Genomic DNA, 23,059 nt, shown 5'->3' on the forward strand with positions numbered 1-23,059 from the left:
AGAAACTGCAGAAGCTGGTGACTGAGTTTGGTAAAGTGTGTGGAAGAAGAAAGTTAAGAGTAAATGTGAATAAGAGCAAGGTTATTAGGTACAGTAGGGTTGAGGGTCAAGTCAATTGGGAGGTGAGTTTGAATGGAGAAAAACTGGAGGAAGTGAAGTGTTTTAGATATCTGGGAGTGGATCTGGCAGCGGATGGAACCATGGAAGCGGAAGTGGATCATAGGGTGGGGGAGGGGGCGAAAATTCTGGGGGCCTTGAAGAATGTGTGGAAGTCGAGAACATTATCTCGGAAAGCAAAAATGGGTATGTTTGAAGGAATAGTAGTTCCAACAATGTTGTATGGTTGCGAGGCGTGGGCTATGGATAGAGTTGTGCGCAGGAGGATGGATGTGCTGGAAATGAGATGTTTGAGGACAATGTGTGGTGTGAGGTGGTTTGATCGAGTGAGTAACGTAAGGGTAAGAGAGATGTGTGGAAATAAAAAGAGCGTGGTTGAGAGAGCAGAAGAGGGTGTTTTGAAGTGGTTTGGGCACATGGAGAGGATGAGTGAGGAAAGATTGACCAAGAGGATATATGTGTCGGAGGTGGAGGGAACGAGGAGAAGAGGGAGACCAAATTGGAGGTGGAAAGATGGAGTGAAAAAGATTTTGTGTGATCGGGGCCTGAACATGCAGGAGGGTGAAAGGAGGGCAAGGAATAGAGTGAATTGGAGCGATGTGGTATACCGGGGTTGACGTGCTGTCAGTGGATTGAATCAAGGCATGTGAAGCGTCTGGGGTAAACCATGGAAAGCTGTGTAGGTATGTATATTTGCGTGTGTGGACGTATGTATATACATGTGTATGGGGGTGGGTTGGGCCATTTCTTTCGTCTGTTTCCTTGCGCTACCTCGCAAACGCGGGAGACAGCGACAAAGTAAAAAAAAAAAAAAAAAAAAAAAAAAAATATATATATATATATATATATATATATATATATATAGATAGATAGATAGATAGATAGATAGATAGATATAACTGAGGATAGGGGAGAAAGAACACTTCCCACGCATTCCTCACGTGTCGTAGAGCGGGAGCGGGGGGCGAGAAACCCTCCCCTCCTTGCATTTTAACTTTCCTATAGGGTAAACAGGAGTCACGCGCGGAGGGCTCATTCTCCTCGAAGGTTCGGATTGGGGTGTCTAAATGTGTGTGGATGTAGCCAAGATGAGAAAAAAGGAGAGATTGGTAGCATGTTTGAGGAAAGGAACCTGGATGTATTGGCTCTGAGTGAAACGAAGCTCAAGGGTAAAGCGGAAGAGCGGTTTGGGAATGTCTTGGGAGTAAAGTCAGGGGTTAGTGAGAGGACAAGAGCAAGGGAAGGAGCAGCACTACTCCAAAACAGGAGTGGTGGGAGTATGCAATAGAGTGTAAGAAAGTAAACTCTACATTGATAGGGGTAAAGCTGAAAGTGGATGGAGAGAGATGGGTGAATATTGATGCATATGCACCTGGGCATGAGAAGAAAGATCATGAGAGGCAAGTGTTTTGGGAGCAGCTGAGTGAGTGTGATAGTAGTTTTGATGCACGGGACCGGGTTATAGTGATGGGTGATTTGAATGCAAAGGTGAGTGATGTGGCAGTTGAGAGAATAATAGGTATACATGGGGAGTTCAGTGTTGTAAGTGGAAATGGTGAAGAGCTTGTAGATTCATTTGCTGAAAAAGGAGTAGTCATTGGGAATACCTGGTTTAAAACGAAATATATACATACTTATGCATATGTAAGTAGGAGAGATGACCAGGGAACGTTATCGGATTACATGTTAATTGATAGGCGCACGAAAGAGAAACTTATGGATGTTAATATGCTGGGAGGTGCAACTGGAGGGATGTCTGATCATCATTTTGTGGAGGCAAAGGTGAAGATTTGTAGAGGTTTTCAGAAAAGAAGAGAGAATGTTGGGGTGAAAAGAGTGGTGAGAGTAAGTGAGCTTGGGAAGGAGACTTGTGTCAGGAAGTACCAGGAGAGACTGAGTACAGAATGGAAAAAGGTGAGAATAAAGGTCATTAGGGGAGTGGGGGAGGAATGGGATGTATTTAGGAAAGCAGTGATGGCTTGCGCAAAAGATGCTTGTGGCATGAAAAGCCTGGGAGGTGGGCAGATTAGAAAGGGTAGTGAGTGGTGGGATGAAGAGGTAAGATTATTAGTGAAGGAGAAGAGAGAGGCATTTGGACGATTTTTGCTGGGAAATGATGCAAATGACAGGAAGACGTATAAAAGAAAGCGGCAGGAGTTCAAGAGAAGGGTGTAAACGGTGAAAAAGAGGGCAAATGAGAGTTGGGGTCAGAGAGTATCATTAAATTTTAGGGGAAAATAAAAAAATGTTTTGGAAGGAGGTAAATAAAGTGCGCAAGACAAGTGAACAAATGGGAACATCAGTGAAGGGGGCTAATGGGGAGGTGATAACAAGTAGCGGTGATGTGAAAAGATGCAGTGAGTATTTTGAAGGTTTTTTGAATGTGCTTGATGATGGAGTGGCAGATATAGGGTGTTTTGGTCGAGGTGGTGTGCAAAGTGAGAGGTTTAGGGAGAATGATCTGGTAAATAGAGAAGAGGTAGTAAAAGCTTTAAGGAAGATGAAAGCCGGCAAGGCAGCGGCTTTGGATGGTACTGCATTGGAATTTTATTAAAAAAGGGGGTGACTGTATTGTTGACTGGTTGGTAAGGTTATTTAATGTATATATGACTCATGGTAAGGTGCCTGAGGATTGGTGGAATGCTTGCATAGTACAAAGGCAAAGAGGATAAAAGTGAGAGCTCAAATTACAAAGGTATAAAGTTGTTGAGTATTCCTGGGAGATCATATGGGAGGGTATTGATTGAGAGGGTGAAGGCATGTACAGAGCATCAGATTGGGGAAGAGCAGTGTGGTTTCAGAAGTGATAGAGGATGTGTGGATCAGGTGTTTGCATTGGAGAATGTGAGAAATACTTAAAAAGCAAATGGATTTGTATGTAGCATTTATGGATCTGGAGAAGGCATACGATAGAGTTGATAGAGATGCTCTGTGAAAGGTATTAATAATATATGGTGTGGGAGACAAATTGTTAGAAGTAGTGAAAAGTTTTTATCCAGGATGTAAGGCATGTGTACGAGTGGGAAAGAGAGGAAAATGATTGGTTCTCAGTGAATGTTGGTTTCCGGCAGGGGTGTGTGATGTCTCCATGGCAGTTTAATTTGTTTATGTATGGGGTTGTTAGGGAGGTGAAAGCAAGAGTTTTGGAAAGAGGGGCAAGTATGCAGTCTGTTGCGGATGAGAGAGCTTGGGAAATGAGTCAGTTGTTGTTCGCTGATGATACAGCGCTGGTGGCTGACTCGGGTTAGAAACTGCAGAAGCTAGTGACTCAGTTTGGTAAAGTGAGTGAAAGAGAAAGCTGAGAGTAAATGTAAATAAGAGCAAGGTTGTTAGGTACACCAGGGTTGAGGGACAAGTCAATTGGGAGTTAAGTTTGAATGTAGAATGGAAGTGAAGTGTTTTAGATATCTGGGAGTGGACTTGGCAGCAGATGGAACCATGGAAGCGAAAGTGAATCACAGGGTGGGGGAGGGGAGCGAAAGTTTTGGGAGCGTTGAAAAATGTGTGGAAGTCGAGAACGTTATCTTGAAGGAACAGTGGTTCCAACAATGCTATATGGTTGCGAGGCGTGGGCTATGGATAGAGTTGTGCGGAAGAGGGTGGATGTGCTGGAAATGAGATGTTTATAGACAATATGTGGTGTAAGGTGGTTTGATTGAGTAAGTATGAAAGGGTAAGAGAAATGTGTGATAATAAAAAGTGTGCTTGAGAGAGCAGAAGAGGGTGTTTTGAAATGGTTTGGTCACATGGAGAGAATGAGTGATGAAATATTGACAAAGAGGTTATATGTGTCAGAGGTAAAGGGAATGAGGAAAAGTGGGAGACCAAATTGGAGGTGGAAAGACGGAGTGAAAAAGATTCTGAGTAAATCGGAGCCTGAACATACAGGAGGGTGAAAGGCGTGCAAGGAATAGAGTAAATTGGAACGATGTGGTATACCGGGCCGACATGCTGTCAATGGATTGAACCAGGGCATGTGAAGCGTCTTGGGTAAACCCTTTCTAATCTTCCCACCTCCCACCTTTCTCATGCCACAAGCATCTTTTACGCAAGCCATCACTGCTTCCCTAAGTACATCCCAGTCCTCCCCCACTCCCCTTACGTCATTTGCTCTCACCTTTTGTCATTCTGCAAATAATCTCTCCCGGTACTTCCTTACACAAGTCTCCTTTCTAAGCTCACTTACTCACACCACTCTATTCTCCCAACATTCTCTTTTCTTTTCTGATAACCTCGACAATCCTTCATCTTCACCTCCACAAGTAAGTACTGTGACATCCCTCCAGCTGCCCCTCTCAGAACCTTTACATCCAAAAGTCTCTCTTTTACATGCCTATCAATTAAGACATAATCCAATTATGTCCTTTGACCATCTCTCCTACTCACATATGTATACTTATGTATATCTCTGTTTTTAAACCAAGTATTCCCAATCACCAGTCCTTTTTTAGAACACAAATCCATAACTTCTTCACCATTTCCATATACAACACTGAACACCCCATGTACACGAATTACACCCTCAACTGCCACATTACTCTCCTTCGCATTCAAATTACCCATCACTATAACCCGGTGTCGTGTATCAAAGCTGCTAACACACTCATTCAGCTGCTCCCAAAACACTTGCTTCCCATGACCAGGTGCATAGGAACCAATAATCACCCATCTCTCTCCATCCACTTTCAGGTTTACCCACATCAATCTAGAATTTACTTTCTTACACTCTATCACATACTCCCACAACTCCTACTTCAGGAGAAGTGCTACTCCTGCCTTTGCTCTTGTCCTCTCACCAACCCCCTGACTTTACTCCCAAGACATTCTCAAACCACTCTTCCCGTTTACCCTTGAGCTTCGTTTCACTCAGACTCATCTTGGTTACATCCACGCACATCCAGACACCCCAATCTGAGCCTTCGAGGGGGATGAGCACTCTCTGATTGACTTCTTCTGTTTCCCCTTTTAGAAAATTAAATACAAGGGGGTGGGGGTATCTAGTCCCCAGTCTCACCCTCTTAGATGCCTCCTACAACACGCGGGGAATATGTGGAAAGTAATCTTTCTACCCTATCCCCGCTACACTCCTACATATAAGACGCAACTGCTAACTTCCATATATATGATACAATCACTAAACTCCTATATGTATGACAACAACCACAAGATTCCTACACGCATGAAAGCAACCACTACACTCCTATTTGTATGACAACTATTACACTCCAACATGCATGAGATTACTCTTCATGTAAAACATAACCACTACATTCCTAAACGTACGAGACAACTAATATATTCCCACATGTATAACAGCAACCACTATACTCCTACATGTATGACACAAACGCTACCCTCCTACATGTATGATACATCCACAACAGCTCTGCATGTATGACAACACTCATAACAGCCCTACACACATATCAACACATATGACACATCCACAATAGCACTACATGTACGACAACATCCAAAAAAACTCTACATGTATGCAATAACCTCAGCCAAAACACTACCACTTGCATGACTAAACCACAACACACCCCTCTGCTGACAGCAGTTAACTGTGTCTGAGGCACCTCAGCTGACAGCGACTAACTCTGTAACACTCACGCTAACAGCACCTATGTTTGCAACACCCCCAGCTAAAAACAGCTATGTCTGCAACATCACAGCTGACAACAACTATTTTGTGACACCTCAGGTTGGCTATATCTGTGACATCCATGCAGAAAGTACCTATGTGTGTGACATCTCAGGTAACAGAAGCTATGCCTGTGACACCACAGCTCGCAACAACTGTCTATCTTTGTATCATTCCAGCCAGCAACAGCAAACTATAAGATATCCCAGCTGAAAGCAAACTATGTCTGCGATGCCCCTGCTGGTAAAATTTAGTTATGTAAGTAATATCCTAGCTGCCATAGTTAACTATGAGAAATCTCACCTGACAGCAGCTAACTATAGTACAAATCAACAAAATTTTAACTTTATTGTCTCACAAACTAAAAAAGGTGGACCTTATAGCATCTTTTACTCTGAATTCAAATCTGTTTTTAGAATTTTTCTATCAGGCATGATTTTCAAGTGACAGAGCAATTAAATTCTATAATAAATGTATATCACCCATTCATAAATATGGTTGGTATTACACTTAAAACTTACCTCTTTAATGTAGAAGTGTATGATCTTCGGCTATATTTGGCCTCAGGAACATCCCTCCTTAGTGTCCGGCTTTTCCACTTCCAAATTGTCCTGATGAAATGTTTCGTTGTGCTCATCAATGACTACCACAAGATTTTTCAGAAAATCTAAGGGCAAGTCCAAAAAGGGAACTTTTAGATTCATATTGCAACCCAGATCTTTTACATAACAGTAGTTTTCTCTGCAATTCCCTCAAAGATCTTTGCAAACTCTCTTAAATGACAGCCGGAAGGTTCTTCAACTTCATTTCTCTCTTCATTAAACTTTTCATCTCGAAGCAGTGCCTTGATCTGTTGTCCTATAAAAATACCCTCCTTGATTTTTGCATCACTGAGTCTAAGGAATTTATTCCTCAAATATTTAAATCAATGGCCAGTTTCATCCATACCTTTGACAAAGTTCTTCATCAACCCAAGCTTAATGTGCAAAGGAGGATCAAGAGGAGGATTAATGACATTCTTTATCAAAGGAATCAGTGATGTTCATTTTGGCAACACTTTCTTTACATAATTTTTCTTGTCCTGGCTGTCCCACTCACAAAGGAAACAGCAGAACTTCGTGTAACCAAGGTGCATTCCAAGTATAAGTGCCACAACCTTTAGGGTATCACATACATTCTACTTGGAGTCCGTATAATCAGAATTTTCCAAAAGAAGCTTCATGTTATCAAACGATTCCCTCATGTTAGCTGCATAAGCCACAAGAACAGAGAGGAACTTATTTCTGTTGTGGAAAGGAACCACTTTCAAGCTTACTTTTGATGAGTCAACAAACAAGCACCACTCTTCTGTGTTACATTAATGGCAAAGTGCCTCCATAACAGAATGAACATCGGTGAAAACACCAGATAATCTTCAAGGGAGAAAAATTCTTTGAAAACAATATGGCGATCATGATAAAAACAAACTTCAGTTTCCTTCTGGTGAAGATTCAAGTCCTTTAACCTGGAAACCAAAAGTTCAGCTTGCTTTTTTGACAAATTTAAATCATGGACGAGATCATTAAGATCTTCTTAACTCAGGAAATGTGGTTCATTTGAGGAACAGCTTGCTTCAAATGTTGGCTCCATATTGTCATCTACTTGGCCTACTTTCTCATCATCAGACTCATCGTCACTCAGTGTCATGTTTCTTGGAGGCTCTGGCACAGGTAATTCCCAACTGTGAGGTACTGCCTCATAACAGATGGCAAATTCGGATATTTGACAGTATGACTGGATTTTGAAGTTATACCATTCACATTTGCCAGGAAGAAGTAGCAATCCAAATCATGATCTTTGGGTTCCCCGTAAACCATATGAATGGCAAAAGGCATACAACATGAACCTTTTGCCCTTGACACATGACACAACAAATATGGGGAGACCAACTTTTATCCTGGTCATCCACTTTACAACCAAAGTAATGGTCATAGTTTTTTTTCAATGAGGGGTGTGAAAGAACATTCTTGCTATATGAATGTCAATTTGCCACAGATGTAGCAGAAAAAATTTAGACTATTTACTCAGTTTCTTGGCACTATGATGGTGAATGGGGCATCAGCACAACACTTGAATGAATAAAAGCACAATCTGTCAACAGAAAGGAAAAGACACTGCTTACACATTGAGTTCTAGCCTGCAACTGATAGAGAACTGCTACTCAGGATTAGGCATTATTTGTATGTCCCAACATCACCAGTCATGTTTCTGCAGGCTACTGGTGACTCATTTTCTAGACTCTCACTTTCAAAAACAAGCTATTGCACTTCATAAACAATGAAAATAGATGTGTTTGTTAAATTGTTTGTTTCACATGCTCCGCAGAGCACTGGCATATGTATACTGTAGGTAATGATATGCAAGTATACTAGAAAAGAGCTACAGGTGACAGAGAAATTCTGAAAACATATTTGGATTCAGCATGCAAAGATACAGAGCAGATATTTTTTTCTCTGGGACAAAATCTTAGTTAACCATTGCTATGTTTGTGACACACCAGCTGTCAGCAGGTACTTGTCTGTGACATCTAAGCTGACAGTAGCTGTGTGTAATATCCAAGGTGACAGCAGCTAATTGTCTGGTATACCAAGCTGCCATTACCTAAATGTGTCTATGACACCCCAGGTAACAACAGCTCACTAGTCACTTCTGACATATGAAGGAATTGAATACACACACTAAAAACAGTTATCAACACTTTCAAGTACGAATGATATCGAAAATCTTAAATCATTTATATAAAACTGTACATTTTGGGTTTCATTTAAAAAATTTGTTTCTATTTACATTTTCCCATTTTTGTCTACATATCTCCAAAACTTTTTCTTCCATCATTATCATACCATTCATATTTGATTCAAAGGTGCTATATCACTGGTATTCAAATAGTGCATTTTTCAAGGTTATACTGCAATTGTAGGTGTCACATATTGAGGAAGGTCTTCTCTCCAACAGCCAACAGTGAATTTCCATAACGTGGCAAAAGAAGGCCATACTTCAACGACTTTCTTTATTCTTCATATTTTCTTATTCATTTGGGCTTCTAAGTCTCATGGAGCTTGCTAATTGCATCTACAAAGATTGTTTATTCTGCCCATAAAGTTAATGTCAGGTATAACTCTCACATATAGATTGCTAGATAAGGCTGCTTGAGCCTCAGCATTTACTATTACATTGCCATTGATACCAGCAGGTCCAGGACACCAGAATACTTCTACATTCTTGTACTCTGAGTCGATTCTTACAATCAAATCTTGGGCTTTTTGAACTATGGCAAGCACTGGAACATGGCATGATATATCATGAAGTGTACTCTAGGAGACAGGGTAGACTGGAAATTTCTCTTTCAAAGATTGATAATTAAATTGTTTAAGTGCAGCTTGAATACCACACAGTTCTGCAATGAATATGGAAAATTGGACTGATACATGAGTGAACACAGATGGGTGTGACTTAGAACTGGCTTGTGCAGGTCCATAGGCTTAATGTAGTCTCCTCTTTCATTTTTTAGTATCCAGCATGTGTGATAACTCATTATGATAGAGTATCATATGACAAATGTATAAGATTGCCCAAACAGTGCTAATTCTCTCTCTAAAGTGGTGAGAAAATACTACAAGTAATAAGACTTTATCAACTCAGTGACCTTGGAAAAGTTATGAATCACAGGACTACACTAATGGGAGTTTGTGTTTAAAGTAATGCACTGTCATTACTCTTATGTATGTGTGAGGTGGTGGATAGTGAAAAAGAATACAATACTACTTACCTTGATTTTAGTCTAGCTCTTGCTGAGACTACTACGAAAGACTAATAACAAAGGTAAAAAGAGCAAGGCCCAGAAAAAAAAATTGTAACTGGAGACATGCTTAGCAAATACATGCCACATAGTTAATGATAATATAGTAAGGTTAAAATAAGGAATTGTCTCAAGTGGAATTCCTTAAGGCTTAACACTTGGTCTTCCATTATCCATTAAAGATATGAATGACTGAAGATGAGGATAAACACCAATTCAAAGAGATTATCTTGAATCCCAATATGTAAATGTTTAGTATTTCCACATGAAGATGAAGCAACTCTGTTGGAAGACAAAAAGAGGCTCATGAATATTGTTATGAAAAATGCAAATGATGATGGCTAAAAGATAACCAAATATCAACTAAATGATGTGAAAGATGAAAACCAAAGTAATAATGTAGCATTACACTAATACAGAAAAGAAAGTATTTCTCTGTATACCTAGAAGTACTAAGATGCCTTAAAGTCATTCTTCAATGTTATTTACCCTTAGTGAAAACAAATCTAGGTCATAGTGAGAAATTCAGTCACAAAACTACAGAATGGGTAAAGATCCTCTTCAAAGTATGCAGGGAATAATGAAAAAATTAGTACAATCATCACAAATTTTTCTTAACAGATACTAAAATAATCAAATTCATAGTCTCTTGGAAAGCATAATGTAAGGAACAATCCGTTTGAATGCATGAAGTGACTGAACACAGAGGACATAAGATAGTCAAAGTAATCAAGATAGAACTGACAACTGTTTCAAACAAAAACAAGTTTGGTTCAATAAAGAAATTAGGAAGCAGTGATTCCAAAGAAGGGATGAAGGTGAGGGAAATACATGGCCAAGTAACATCATTAGTACAAAGACCCTATAAAGTTTCAGATACTAGATGGAAATAATTCAATGAATAATACTAACAGAGTGTTCGTAGAAACTGCCTTGAACGAAGCAACCTACTGTGGCTTCCTATTATTCTCATCTTATTATGTCTCAGAACTTCAAGAGACAGTACGAGTTACATGTAACTCAGTTATGAAGGTAGAATTCCATCTATCATTTTGAGATATATGATGGAAAATAGTTCTGTACAGATGAAAAATTTATAGTTGAACATGAAAACCAATACAAAATACATTAAACTTACACCAATGATATGCCGATATATAAATTTTCATAGACAAACACATTTCTAGAGAAATATGAATAAATAATTGTGATGTAAACAATAAGTGATAAAGCTGAAGATATTTTCTCAAAATCATTCAAATCGTCAGCATTAATAACAAATTCAATATCATCATTCTTATGAATATTACAGCACCCCAGATATCACACTAATAATCAACACCAAAAATCCCTAGCTTTTTCACTTACACATGTACAATGATATTTATCATATACAAGAAAATGGTAGCATATGAATACGAAAAGAAAAAATGAAATCAACTTAAAAACCATGAAATTACCATAAAAGAATTGAAATTTCCATCATATTGATTACAAATATAGGATATATCTATGAACTGTATGAAATAAGTATGTAAACTGATTTCACACATAACTTATATGGCCACTCTGAACAGGAAATGATAAGGTAACACATTGTTCTCTCTGAATACACCACAGATAATGCATTTTCACAGGGAATCCACAGTCAAGTATATTGGTCTTGTGTAAGTTGCCTCTTCACTGTTCTACAAATTATGCCATGAATGGCTGAGTTTTGTTGAAGTCACCGTATTCATACTACAGACTTTATTTTCAGCGGAGAGATTAATTTCATAATGCTCAAAACTCTTCCTCAACTATGTCAATATTGTCCATCTCAACTTTTACAGACAACTCAGGGACAATTCTGCACAGTTTTGAAAAACTGTCTGTCTTGCATTTAATAGATTCTGCATTGCTAATAACTTCCTGTTTCACTCCCTCAGGTCTAACAAGCTTCTCTACCATTAGACTTGACATCATATGGTTCTCAGATGTTTGCTGACATGACATCATCTTGTTACGCTGAGCACTGCTATGGTAAAGAGTATGGTGTGTCTGACCCGTCTTGTAGAAGAAACTTTTACGTGAGTGGACACCCATGAAAGACTCCTCTCCTTCATGATGTTTCATGTGCCGTACTAAACTACACTTCCAGGAGAAGGTTCTTTGACAATGTGAACACTCATATGGCTTTTCTCCTGTATGAATTGTCATGTGCTGCACTAAATCACTCCCCTGAGAGAAGGTTTTAAAGCAGTGTGAACATTCATATGGCTTTTCTCCTGTGTGAAGAGTCATATGACGCACTAAACTACTCTTGCAGGAGAAGGCCTTTTGGCACTGTGAACATTCATATGGCTTAACTCCAGTATGAACAGTCATGTGCTGTGTTAAATGACTCTTTTGGTAGAAGGTCTTCTGGCACTGAACACATTCATATTGCTTTTCTCTTGTATGAACAGTCATATGCCGCACTAAATTACCCTTCTGAGAGAAAGCTTTTTCACACTGTGAACATTCATATGGCTTCTTTCCTGTATGAATAGTCATGTGTTGCTCTAAATTACTCTTCTGATGAAAGGTCTTTTGGCACTGTAAACACTCATATGGTCTTTCTCCCGTATGAACAGTCATGTGTCGCACTAAACTGGTCCTCTGGGAGAAAGTCTTTTGGCACACAGAACATTCAAATTGTTTCTCTCCTGTTCGATGCTTCATGCAGCTTTTGAGGTTACTTAGTTGGTTAAAGCTTTTCTGGAAATGTAAACTCTTGGACGATTTCTTTAGAAATGCTTTGTCACGTGGTGAACATACCACTTGTTTTCCCTCCATAATCCTATATCATATAACAATAATGCTGCTGCTAACGATGCAGTTTATGACAATCTTAGATGCTTAGTAAGTGTCCACTGCTGGAGGAGCAAACAACCCCAGCCACTGTGTTGTGTGTTACACATGACAACATGGCAAGTGAAGCATTAGTCTCGACCCTAACTACCCCAGGTAAAACAGTGAGATGACATGCCAGTTACCATAGATTAAAGTTTATATTGCTCTCAACTTATTCTAAGTTGCCACAATCACAAATAAAAATTCATTATTTTCTCTGCATACTCTTCTCAGTTGATTATTTACTTAAGTTCGTTTTCAACAACTGTCATCAATAACTGTCTCGTATTTGTACTGCTAATTCTAACATCAATATTTAAATATTCTTTGTAAAAACATTACCCTATAAACATCTTTTAGAGAAGTGGATATCTATTTACACCCCAGATTCTCCACGCATAATATGCCAATCAAGAGCTCGTGCTAAAAGTTTGACAAAAATCTAATCTGATACTGGTGTCAATTTGTGAATAATGCATGCTCATTAGTTGCAATAATTATACTTTGCCAAGTAGAAATGAGTTCTAAAAAATACATAAAGTGGGAACTATATATCAACACCACAGAATTATGCAGTTTTATTTAACTTATCATTTACTATGGTTCTTATAATAAAGAAATGTAGCCAGTGATAATTGCATTCATTCAGAAGAGTTTGAATGTACTAATTATCATCTCTGATCCTTCTCATGAACAATGAAATAATTTCCTCAGATGCTTCCAACTTTGTTCTTATTTGTAATACTTTATTTCTTTGACAAAAACACATCAATGGTGTTATCAATTCTGTTCCTATTGCCTCTGTTGCTACAATTGTTATATACTTTTACTACCATTAATGTTCTTTAGCGGCTTCTATTGTTGCTGTTGTTCTAGTCTTTATGATCTTTATAACTGGCACTGCTTCTGTTTTTTGTAGTTAATCTATATCTGCTGTTGTAAGGTTCTTCATACTAATTTTACTGCAATACAGTAGTTCGTGCCTGCAGCAACTCGTTTTTCACAATAACTTGGAGGCACTTATAACATTCTTGTTCTGAACACAGAGAGCTGCCAATGATAGGAAAGCAAACATTAGCATTAGATGTTCAAGGTGAAGCAGATGAGACCTTTATATTAAGAGCTCCCAACAGGTAAAGGTAATACTTTTACATGAAATGCATGCAGTATGCCAAAATGAGGCTATCATCAAGTGCTGACAATATAAAGGGCTTATATCTTTAGCAGCAACTGTAACAATATATACATTCATCCCTTACTTTGTGCTGGGGTTATGCACTGCAAAAAACTCAAAGAGAATTCACAGATAGTAAACCAACAAACTCAGGACCCAGGCTTACAACACCTGCCAACCCTCAATGAATTAATGGCATACCTTCTACTGCACACATCTTCATAGTGGTAAATTTTGACCTCATAAAAAATAGGGATCAGTAGAAGTGGGCTTCTCACAGAATAGCAAAATCATACATAGTGATCCTGAGGGATAAGGTGTGTGTGTGTGTGTGTGTGTGTGTGTGTGTGTGTGTGTGTGTGTGTGTGTGTGTGTGTATGCAAAAATTACAGTAAATTAGAACAATGTGATATACTGGGATCAAAGTGCCATCAATGGACAGAGTCAAGGCATGTGAAACGTCCAGGGTAAACAATGGAAAGGTCTGTAGGGCATGGATGTGGATAAGGAGCAGTGGTTTCATTGTATTACATGACAGCTCGTGTATGGATGCGAGCAGATGTGGCTTTTCTTCATCTGTTTCCTGGCACCACCTAGCTGATGCATGGGGCGGTAATACTGTTTTCTGTGGCCCTGGGAATGGATGAAGGTAAGTAAGCACGAATATATATACATGTGTACATATGTATATGCATGTATGTATATATATGTATATCTATGTGTATGTGTGTATATGTGCATAGGTTGTACCTCTCTAATCCAGAACTCTGTTGTCGAACGACTCCCATGGACCAGCTCATTTTGATTCTGCCATCACTAGTTATCAGTTTGGGGATCTGCCAACAGGGTGGTGCTGTTAGCAGTGCTAAGGTGCCTAAATCTGCTTACACTGTAGCCAAGCTAATTAACAGTTCTGTTTATTTCTTGTATTTAGCTGTATTTTAGCCCTTAAGGATGTCATCCAAGAGGTCAAGAGGTGCAAAAGATGGTGCTAGTGCTAATAAGTATAAGCATATATCATCATCTATGCTTGAAAAGGTGCAGCTAATGGAAAAATCAGATAGAGGAACTTCTGTAAAGACAATGTTTGTGTATCATGAAGTCAATTACTGTTTTCCTGAATTTTTGTAGTCCCGCAATGGCCAGGTCCCAAGGTTGCCAAATTAAAAAGGTTCAACCTTCATCTACGTGTATGTGAATGATTGCGTCGTTTTTAGTCTGTTTCCTGGCACCATCATGATAAAGTAGGAAACACAATAAAGTATGAAAAAGATATATGCATATATATCTTTATTATTCATATTTTATTTTGCTTTGTCGCTGTCTCCGGCGTTTGCGAGGTAGCGCAAGGAAACAGACGAAAAAAAATGGCCCAACCCACCCCCATACACATGTATATACATACACGTCAACACATGCAAATATATATTCCTATACATCTCAATGTACACATATATATATACACACACAGACACATACATATATACCCATGCACACAATTCACACTGTCTGCATTTATTCATTCTCATCGCCACCTCGCCACACATGGAATACCATGGATCTGGCAGCGGATGGAACCATGGAAGCGGAAGTGAATCATAGGGTGGGGGAGGGGGCGAAAATCCTGGGAGCCTTGAAGAATGTTTGGAAGTCGAGAACATTATCTCGGAAAGCAAAAATGGGTATGTTTGAAGGAATAGTGGTTCCAACAATGTTGTATGGTTGCGAGGCGTGGGCTATGGATAGAGTTGTGCGAAGGAGGGTGGATGTGCTGGAAATGAGATGTTTGAGGACAATGTGTGGTGAAAGGTGGTTTGATCGAGTAAGTAATGTAAGGGTAAGAGAGACGTGTGGAAATAAAAAGAGCGTGGTTGAGAGCAGAAGAGGGTGTTTTGAAATGGTTTGGGCACATGGAGAGAATGAGTGAGGAAAGATTGACCAAGAGGATTTATGTGTCGGAGGTGGAGGGAACGCGGAGAAGTGGGAGACCAAATTGGAGGTGGAAAGATGGAGTGAAAAAGATTTTGAGTGATCGGGGCCTGAACATGCAGGAGGGTGAAAGGCGGGCAAGGAATAGAGTGAATTGGATCGATGTGGTATACCAGGGTTGACATGCTGTCAGTGGATTGAATCAGGGCATGTGAAGCATCTGGGGTAATCCATGGAAAGTTGTGTGGGGCCTGGATGTGGAAAGGGAGCTGTGGTTTCGGGCATTATTGCAAGACAGCTAGAAACTGAGTGTGAACGAATGGGGCCTTCCTTGTCTTTTCCTAGTGCTATCTCGCACACATCAGGGGGGAGGGGGATGGTATTCCATGTGTGGCGAGGTGGCGTTGGGAATGAATAAAGGCAGACAGTGTGAATTGTGTGCATGGGTATATATGTATGTGTCTGTGTGTGTACCCTTCTCTGTTCCTTCTTTGGAAAAAAAAAAGAGGGGAAGATTTCCAGCCCCCCACTCCCTTCCTTTTAGTCGCCTTCTACAACATGCAGGGAATACGTGGGAAGTATTCTTTCTCCCCTATCCCCAGGAATAATATATATATATATATTATTTATTTTTTTTTTTATTATACTTTGTCGCTGTCTCCCGCGTTTGCGAGGTAGCGCAAGGAAACAGACGAAAGAAATGGCCCAAACCCCCCCCCATACACATGTATATACATACGTCCACACACGCAAATATACATACCTACACAGCTTTCCATGGTTTACCCCAGACGCTTCACATGCCTTGATTCAATCCACTGACAGCACATCAACTCCGGTATACCACATCGCTCCAATTCACTCTATTCCTTGCCCTCCTTTCACCCTCCTGCATGTTCAGGCCCCGATCACACAAAATCTTTTTCACTCCATCTTTCCACCTCCAATTTGGTCTCCCTCTTCTCCTCGTTCCCTCCACCTCCGACACATATATCCTCTTGGTCAATCTTTCCTCACTCATTCTCTCCATGTGCCCAAACCACTTCAAAACACCCTCTTCTGCTCTCTCAACCACGCTCTTTTTATTTCCAAACATCTCTCTTACCCTTACGTTACTCACTCGATCAAACCACCTCACACCACACATTGTCCTCAAACATCTCATTTCCAGCACATCCATCCTCCTGCGCACAACTCTATCCATAGCCCACGCCTCGCAACCATACAACATTGTTGGAACCACTATTCCTTCAAACATACCCATTTTTGCTTTCCAAGATAATGTTCTCGACTTCCACACATTCTTCAAGGCTCCCAGAATTTTCGCCCCCTCCCCCACCCTATGATCCACTTCCGCTTCCATGTTTCCATCCGCTGCCATATCCACTCCCAGATATCTAAAACACTTCACTTCCTCCAGTTTTTCTCCATTCAAACTCACCTCCCAATTGACTTGACCCTCAACCCTACTCTACCTAATAACCTTGCTCTTATTCACATTTACTCTTAACTTTCTTCTTTCACACACTTTACCAAACTCAGTCACCAGCTTCTGCAGTTTCTCACATGAATCAGCCACCAGCGCTGTATCATCAGCGAACAACAACTGACTCACTTCCCAAGCTCTCTCATCCCCAACAGACTTCATCCTTGCCCCTCTTTCCAAAGCTCTTGCATTCACCTCCCTAACAACCCCATCCATAAACAAATTAAACAACCATGGAGACATCACACACCCCTGCCGCAAACCTACATTCACTGAGAACCAATCACTTTCCTCTCTTCCTACACGTACACATGCCTTACATCCTCGATAAAAACTTTTCACTGCTTCTAACAACTTGCCTCCCACACCATACATTCTTAATACCTTCCACAGAGCATCTCTATCAACTCTATCATATGCCTTCTCCAGATCCATAAATGCTACATACAAATCCATTTGCTTTTCTAAGTATTTCTCACATACTTATATATATAAGTATTTGCTTTGAAGAATGTATATATATATATATATATATATATATATATATATATATATATATATATATATATATATATACATATATATTTTCAGAAAAGAAGAGAGAATGTTGGGGTGAGGAGAGTGGTGAGAGTAAGTGAGCTTGGGAAGGAGACTTGTGTGAGGAAGTACCAGGAGAGACTGAGTACAGAATGGAAAAAGGTGAGAACAAAGGAGGTAAGGGGAGTGGGGGAGGAATGGGATGTATTTAGGGAAGCAGTGATGGCTTGAGCAAAAGATGCTTGTGGCATGAGAAGCGTGGGAGGTGGGTTGATTAGAAAAGGTAGTGAGTGGTGGTATGAAGAAGTAACATTATTAGTGAAAGAGAAGAGAGAGGCATTTGAACGATTTTTGCAGGGAAAAAAGGCAAATGAGTGGGAGAGGTATAAAAGAAAGAGGCAGGAGGTCAAGAGAAAGGTGCAAGAGGTGAAAAAGGGGGCAAATGAGAGTTGGGGTGAGAGAGTATCATTAAATTTCAGGGAGAATAAAAAGATGTTTTGGAAGGAGGTAAATAAAGTGCGTAAGACAAGGGAGCAAATGGGAACTTCAGTGAAGGGGGCTAATGGGGAGGTGATAACAAGTCATGGTGATGTGAGAAGGAGATGGAGTGAGTATTTTGAAGGTTTGTTGAATGTGTTTGATGATAGAGTGGCAGATGTGGGGTGTCTTGGTCGAGGTGGTGTGCAAAGTGAGAGGGTTGGGGAAAATGATTTGGTAAATAGAGAAGAGGTAGTAAAAGCTTTACGGAAGATGAAAGCCTGGCAAAGCAGCAGGTTTGGATGGCATTGCAGTGGAATTTATTAAAAAAGGGGGTGACTGTATTGTTGACTGGTTGGTAAGGTTATTTAATGTATGTATGATTCATGGTGAGGTGCCTGAGGATTGGCAGAATGCTTGCATAGTGCCATTGTACAAAGGCAAAGGGGATAAGAGTGAGTGCTCAAATTACAGAGGTATAAGTTTGTTGAGTATTCCTGGTAAATCATATGGGAGGGTATTGATTGAGAGGGTGACGGCATGTACAGAGCATCAGATTGGGGAAGAGCAGTGTGGTTTCAGAAGTGGTAGAGGATGTGTGGATCAGGTGTTTGCTTTGAAGAATGTATACGAGAAATACTTAGAAAAACAAATGAATTTGTATGTAGCATTTATGGATCTGGAAAAGTCATATGATAGAGTTGATAGAGAGGCTCTGTGGAAGGTATTAACAATATATGGTGTGGGAGGCAAGTTGTTAGAAGCAGTGAAAAGTTTTTATCGAGGATGTAAGGCATGTGTCCGTGTAGGAAGAGAGGAAAGTGATTGGTTCTCAGTGAATGTAGGTTTGTGGCAGGGGTGTGTGATGTCTCCATGGTTGTTTAATTTGTTTATGGATGGGGTTGTTAGGGAGGTGAATGCAAGAGTTTTGGAAAGAGGGGCAAGTATGCAGTCTCTTGTGGATGAGAGAGCTTGGGAAGTGAGTCAGTTGTTGTTCGCTGATGATACAGCGCTGGTGGCTGATTCATGTAAGAAACTGCAGAAGCTGGTGACTGAGTTTGGTAAAGTGTGTGAAAGAAGAAAGTTAAGAGTAAATGTGAATAAGAGCAAGGTTATTAGGTACAGTAGGGTTGAGGGTCAAGTCAATTGGGAGGTAAGTTTGAATGGAGAAAAGCTGGAGGAAGTGAGGTGTTTTAGATATCTGGGAGTGGATCTGGCAGCGGATGGAACCATGGAAGCGGAAGTGAATCATAGGGAGGGGGAGGGGGCGAAAATTCTGGGAGCCTTGAGGAATGTTTGGAAGTCGAGAACATTATCTCGGAAAGCAAAAATGGGTATGTTTGAAGGAATAGTGGTTCCAACAATGTTGTATGGTTGCGAGGCGTGGGCTATGGATAGAGTTGTGCGCAGGAGGGTGGATGTGCTGGAAATGAGATGTTTGAGGACAATATGTGGTGTGAGGTGGTTTGATCGAGTAAGTAATGTAAGGGTGAGAGAGACGGGTGGAAATAAAAAGAGTGTGGTTGAGAGAGCAGAAGAGTGTGTTTTGAAATGGTTTGGGCACATGGAGAGAATGAGTGAGGAAAGATTGACCAAGAGGATATATATATATATATATATATATATATATATATATATATATATATATATATATATATATAATATATTTAATTTTCCAAAAGAAGGAACAGAGAAGGGGGCCAGGTGAGGATATTCCCTCAATGGCCCAGTCCTCTGTTCTTAACGCTACCTTGCTAACGCGGGAAATGGCGAATAGTTTGAAAAAAAAAAAAAAATATATATATATATATATATATATATATATATATATATATATATATATATATATATATATATATATATATATATATATATATTTTTTTTTCATACTATTCGCCATTTCCCGCCTCAGCGAGGTAGCGTTAAGAACAGAGGACTGGGCCTCTGAGGAAACATCCTCACCCGGCCCCCTTCTCTGTTCCTTCCTTTGGAAAATTGAAAAAAAAATGAGAGGGGGAAGATTTCCAGCCCCCCGCTCCCTTCCCTTTTAGTCGCCTTCTACGACACGCAGGGAATACGTGGGAAGTATTCTTTCTCCCCTATCCCCAGGGATAATATATATATATATATATATATATAGTCTTTTTATGCATAATCACTGTTTCCCGAGTCAGCGAGGTAGCACCAGGAAACAGACGAAGAATGGCCCATCTACTCCTATACTCACATACATGCATAAACATCCATATATGCACCTATACATATCAACATATACATAAATATACATATCAACATATACATATAGTTTCCTGATGCTACCTCGCTGATACAGGAAATAGCAATCAAGTATAATAAAATAAACATAATTGGCAAGCATGCGGTATTCAGTGTCATGATAGGAAATGGTGAAGAGCTTGTGGAATTGTGTGCTGAGAAAAGACTGGTAATTGGGAGTACCTGGTTTAAAAAGAGAGATATGCACAAGCATACATATGTCAGTAGGAGAGATGGTCATCGGGCATTATAAGGTTACACATTAATTGAGAGTAGTATAAAAAAGATTTTTAAATGTAAAGGTGCTGATAGGGATGGCTGGTGGGATGTCTGATCCCTATCTTGTGGAGGCGAGGGTGAAGGTTTGTAGAGCTTTTTGAAAAAGAAGAAACAATGTCGGGGAAAAGAGGGTGGTGAGTGTAAGAGAGTTTGGAGAGGAGACTTGTGTGAAGAGCTACCGGAAGAGGATGGCAAAATAGACGAGCAAATGAAGTGAGGGGAAAGGGTGAAGAATGGTAGGTATCTAAGGAAGCAGTGTTGACATGTGGAAGAGATGCCTGTGCCATGTGAAAGATGGGAGGTGGGCAGATTAAAAAGGGAAGTGAGTGGTAGGATGGAGAAGTAAAGCTGCTAGGGAAAAGGAAAAGACAGGCATTTGGGCAGTACTTACAGGGAAGGAGTGCAGATGATTGGGAGATGTATATCAGAAAGTGGCAGGAGCTCAAGAAAAAGGTGCAGAGGTTGTAAAAAAGGGCAAATGAGAGTTGGGGTGAGAGAATATCATTAAACCTAGGGAAGAGTAAAAGGATGTTTTGGAAGGAGGTAAATGATGTGAGAAAAACAAGAGAACAAATGGGAACATCGGTGAAGGGTGCAAACGGGGAAGTGATAATGAGTAGTGATGGAATGAGGGGAGATAAAGTGAGTATTTTGAAGGATTATCAAATGTGTTTGATGATGAAGTGGGAGATGTAGAGTGTTCTGGTTGAGGTGGTATGCAAAGTAAAAGAATCATGGAAAGTGCTTTGGTGAAGATAGAAAAGGTAATGAAAGCCTTGCAGATGATAAAAGTGCTTTAGTGAAGAGAGAAAAGGTAATGAAAGCCTTGCAGATGATAAAAGTGCTTTGGTGAAGAGAGAAAAGGTAATGAAAGCCTTGCAGACGATAAAGTGCTGCAAGGCGGAAGGACTGAATGGTATTACTCTTGAATTTATTAAGAAATGGGGTGACTGTGTTCTTGATTACTTGGCAAGGTTATTCAATGTATGTATGAACCATGGTGAGGTGCCTGACAATTGGCAAAATGTATATATAGTGCCACTGCATAAAAGGCAAAGGGGATAAAGGTGAGAGTTCAAACTACAGAGGCATAAGTCTGTTGTGTATGCCTGGTAAATTGTATGGGAGGGTACTGACTACGGAGGAACAGTGTGGTTTCAGAAGCAAAAGAGGATGTGTGGATCAGGTGTTTTCTTTGAAGAATGTCTGTGAGACATACATTTGAAAAACAGATGGATTTGCATATAGCATTTATGGATCTGGAGAAGGCATATGACAGGGTTGAAAGAGATGCTTTGTGGAAGATCTACGAATATATGGTGTGGGAGGTAAGCTGCTGATAGCAGAGAAGTTTTTATCAAGGGTGTAAGGCATGTGTGTGAGTAGTAAGAGAAGAGATTGAATGGTTCCCAGTAAAGGTCAGCCTGCAGCAGGGGTGTGTGATGTCACCATGGTTCTTTAAGATGTTTATGGATGGGGTGGTGAGGGAGGTGAATACAAGAGTCTTGGAGAGAGGAGCGAATATACAGGCTGTGGGGAATGAGAGGGCCTAAAAAGTGAGTCAGTGTTTGTTTGCTGATGATACAGCACTGGTGATGGATTTGAATGAAAAGCTGCAGAAGTTGGTGACTGAGTTTGGAATTCTGCGAGAAGGGCAGAAGTTGAGAGTAAATGTGAATAAATGCAAGGATATTGGGTTTAGCAGGGTTGAGGAACAGGTTAGGTGGGATGCGAGTTGTGAGGCTGAATGGAAGAAGACCAATGGAAGTGAAGAGTTTTAGATACTTGGGAGTGGACATGACAGCAAATGGGACCCTGGAAGCAGAAGAGAGAAATAGGGTGGGAGAGGGGGCAAAGGTTCTGGGAGTGCTGAGGAATGTGTGGAAAGAGAGAACATTATCTGGGAGGGCAAAAATGGGTATCTGTGAAAGAACAGTAAACCCAACAATATAATATGGATACAAGGCATGGGGTATAGATAAGGCTGTGTGGAGGAGGGTGGGCATGTTGGAAATAAAATGTTTGAAGACAATATGAGATATGAGATGGTTTGATCAAGTAAGTAAAGAAAGGGTAAGAGAGATACATGGTGATAAAAAGTGTGTGGCTGAGAGAGCAGAAGAGGGTGTGCTGAAATGGTTCAGACATATGGTGAGAATGGACGAGGAAAGATTAATAAAAATGATATATGTGTCAGAAGTGGAGAGAGCAAGGAAGACAGAGAGACTAATTTGGAAACGAGAGAATGGAGTGGAAAAGATTTAAGAGTGAACACCCAGGAGGGTGAAAGGCATGCATGGGATAGGGTAAACTGAAATGATGTGGCATACTGGAGTCGACATGCTCTCAATGAACAGAACCAAGGCATAAGAAGTGTCCAGGGTAGTCTATGGAACATCCTGTGGGGCATGGTTGTGAATAGGGAGC

At 40.2% G+C, this 23,059-nt stretch overlaps 1 protein-coding gene across 1 annotated transcript in view; it reads right to left on the reverse strand.

The window, feature by feature from the left end:
• Window positions 1-10,195: 10,195 nt before the first annotated feature.
• The window catches only part of LOC139753342 (uncharacterized), a 28,108-nt gene continuing 15,244 nt past the window's right edge, over window positions 10,196-23,059 (reverse strand). Inside the window, exon 2 of the mRNA XM_071669698.1 lies at window positions 10,196-13,526. Coding sequence (XP_071525799.1) covers window positions 11,385-12,419 — 1,035 coding nt within the window. The 5' untranslated portion in view covers window positions 12,420-13,526 and the 3' untranslated portion in view covers window positions 10,196-11,384. The remainder of the gene's footprint in view (window positions 13,527-23,059) is intronic.

The sequence above is a fragment of the Panulirus ornatus genome, chromosome 14, assembly GCF_036320965.1.
Source record: "Panulirus ornatus isolate Po-2019 chromosome 14, ASM3632096v1, whole genome shotgun sequence".
Lineage (NCBI taxonomy): Eukaryota > Metazoa > Arthropoda > Malacostraca > Decapoda > Palinuridae > Panulirus > Panulirus ornatus.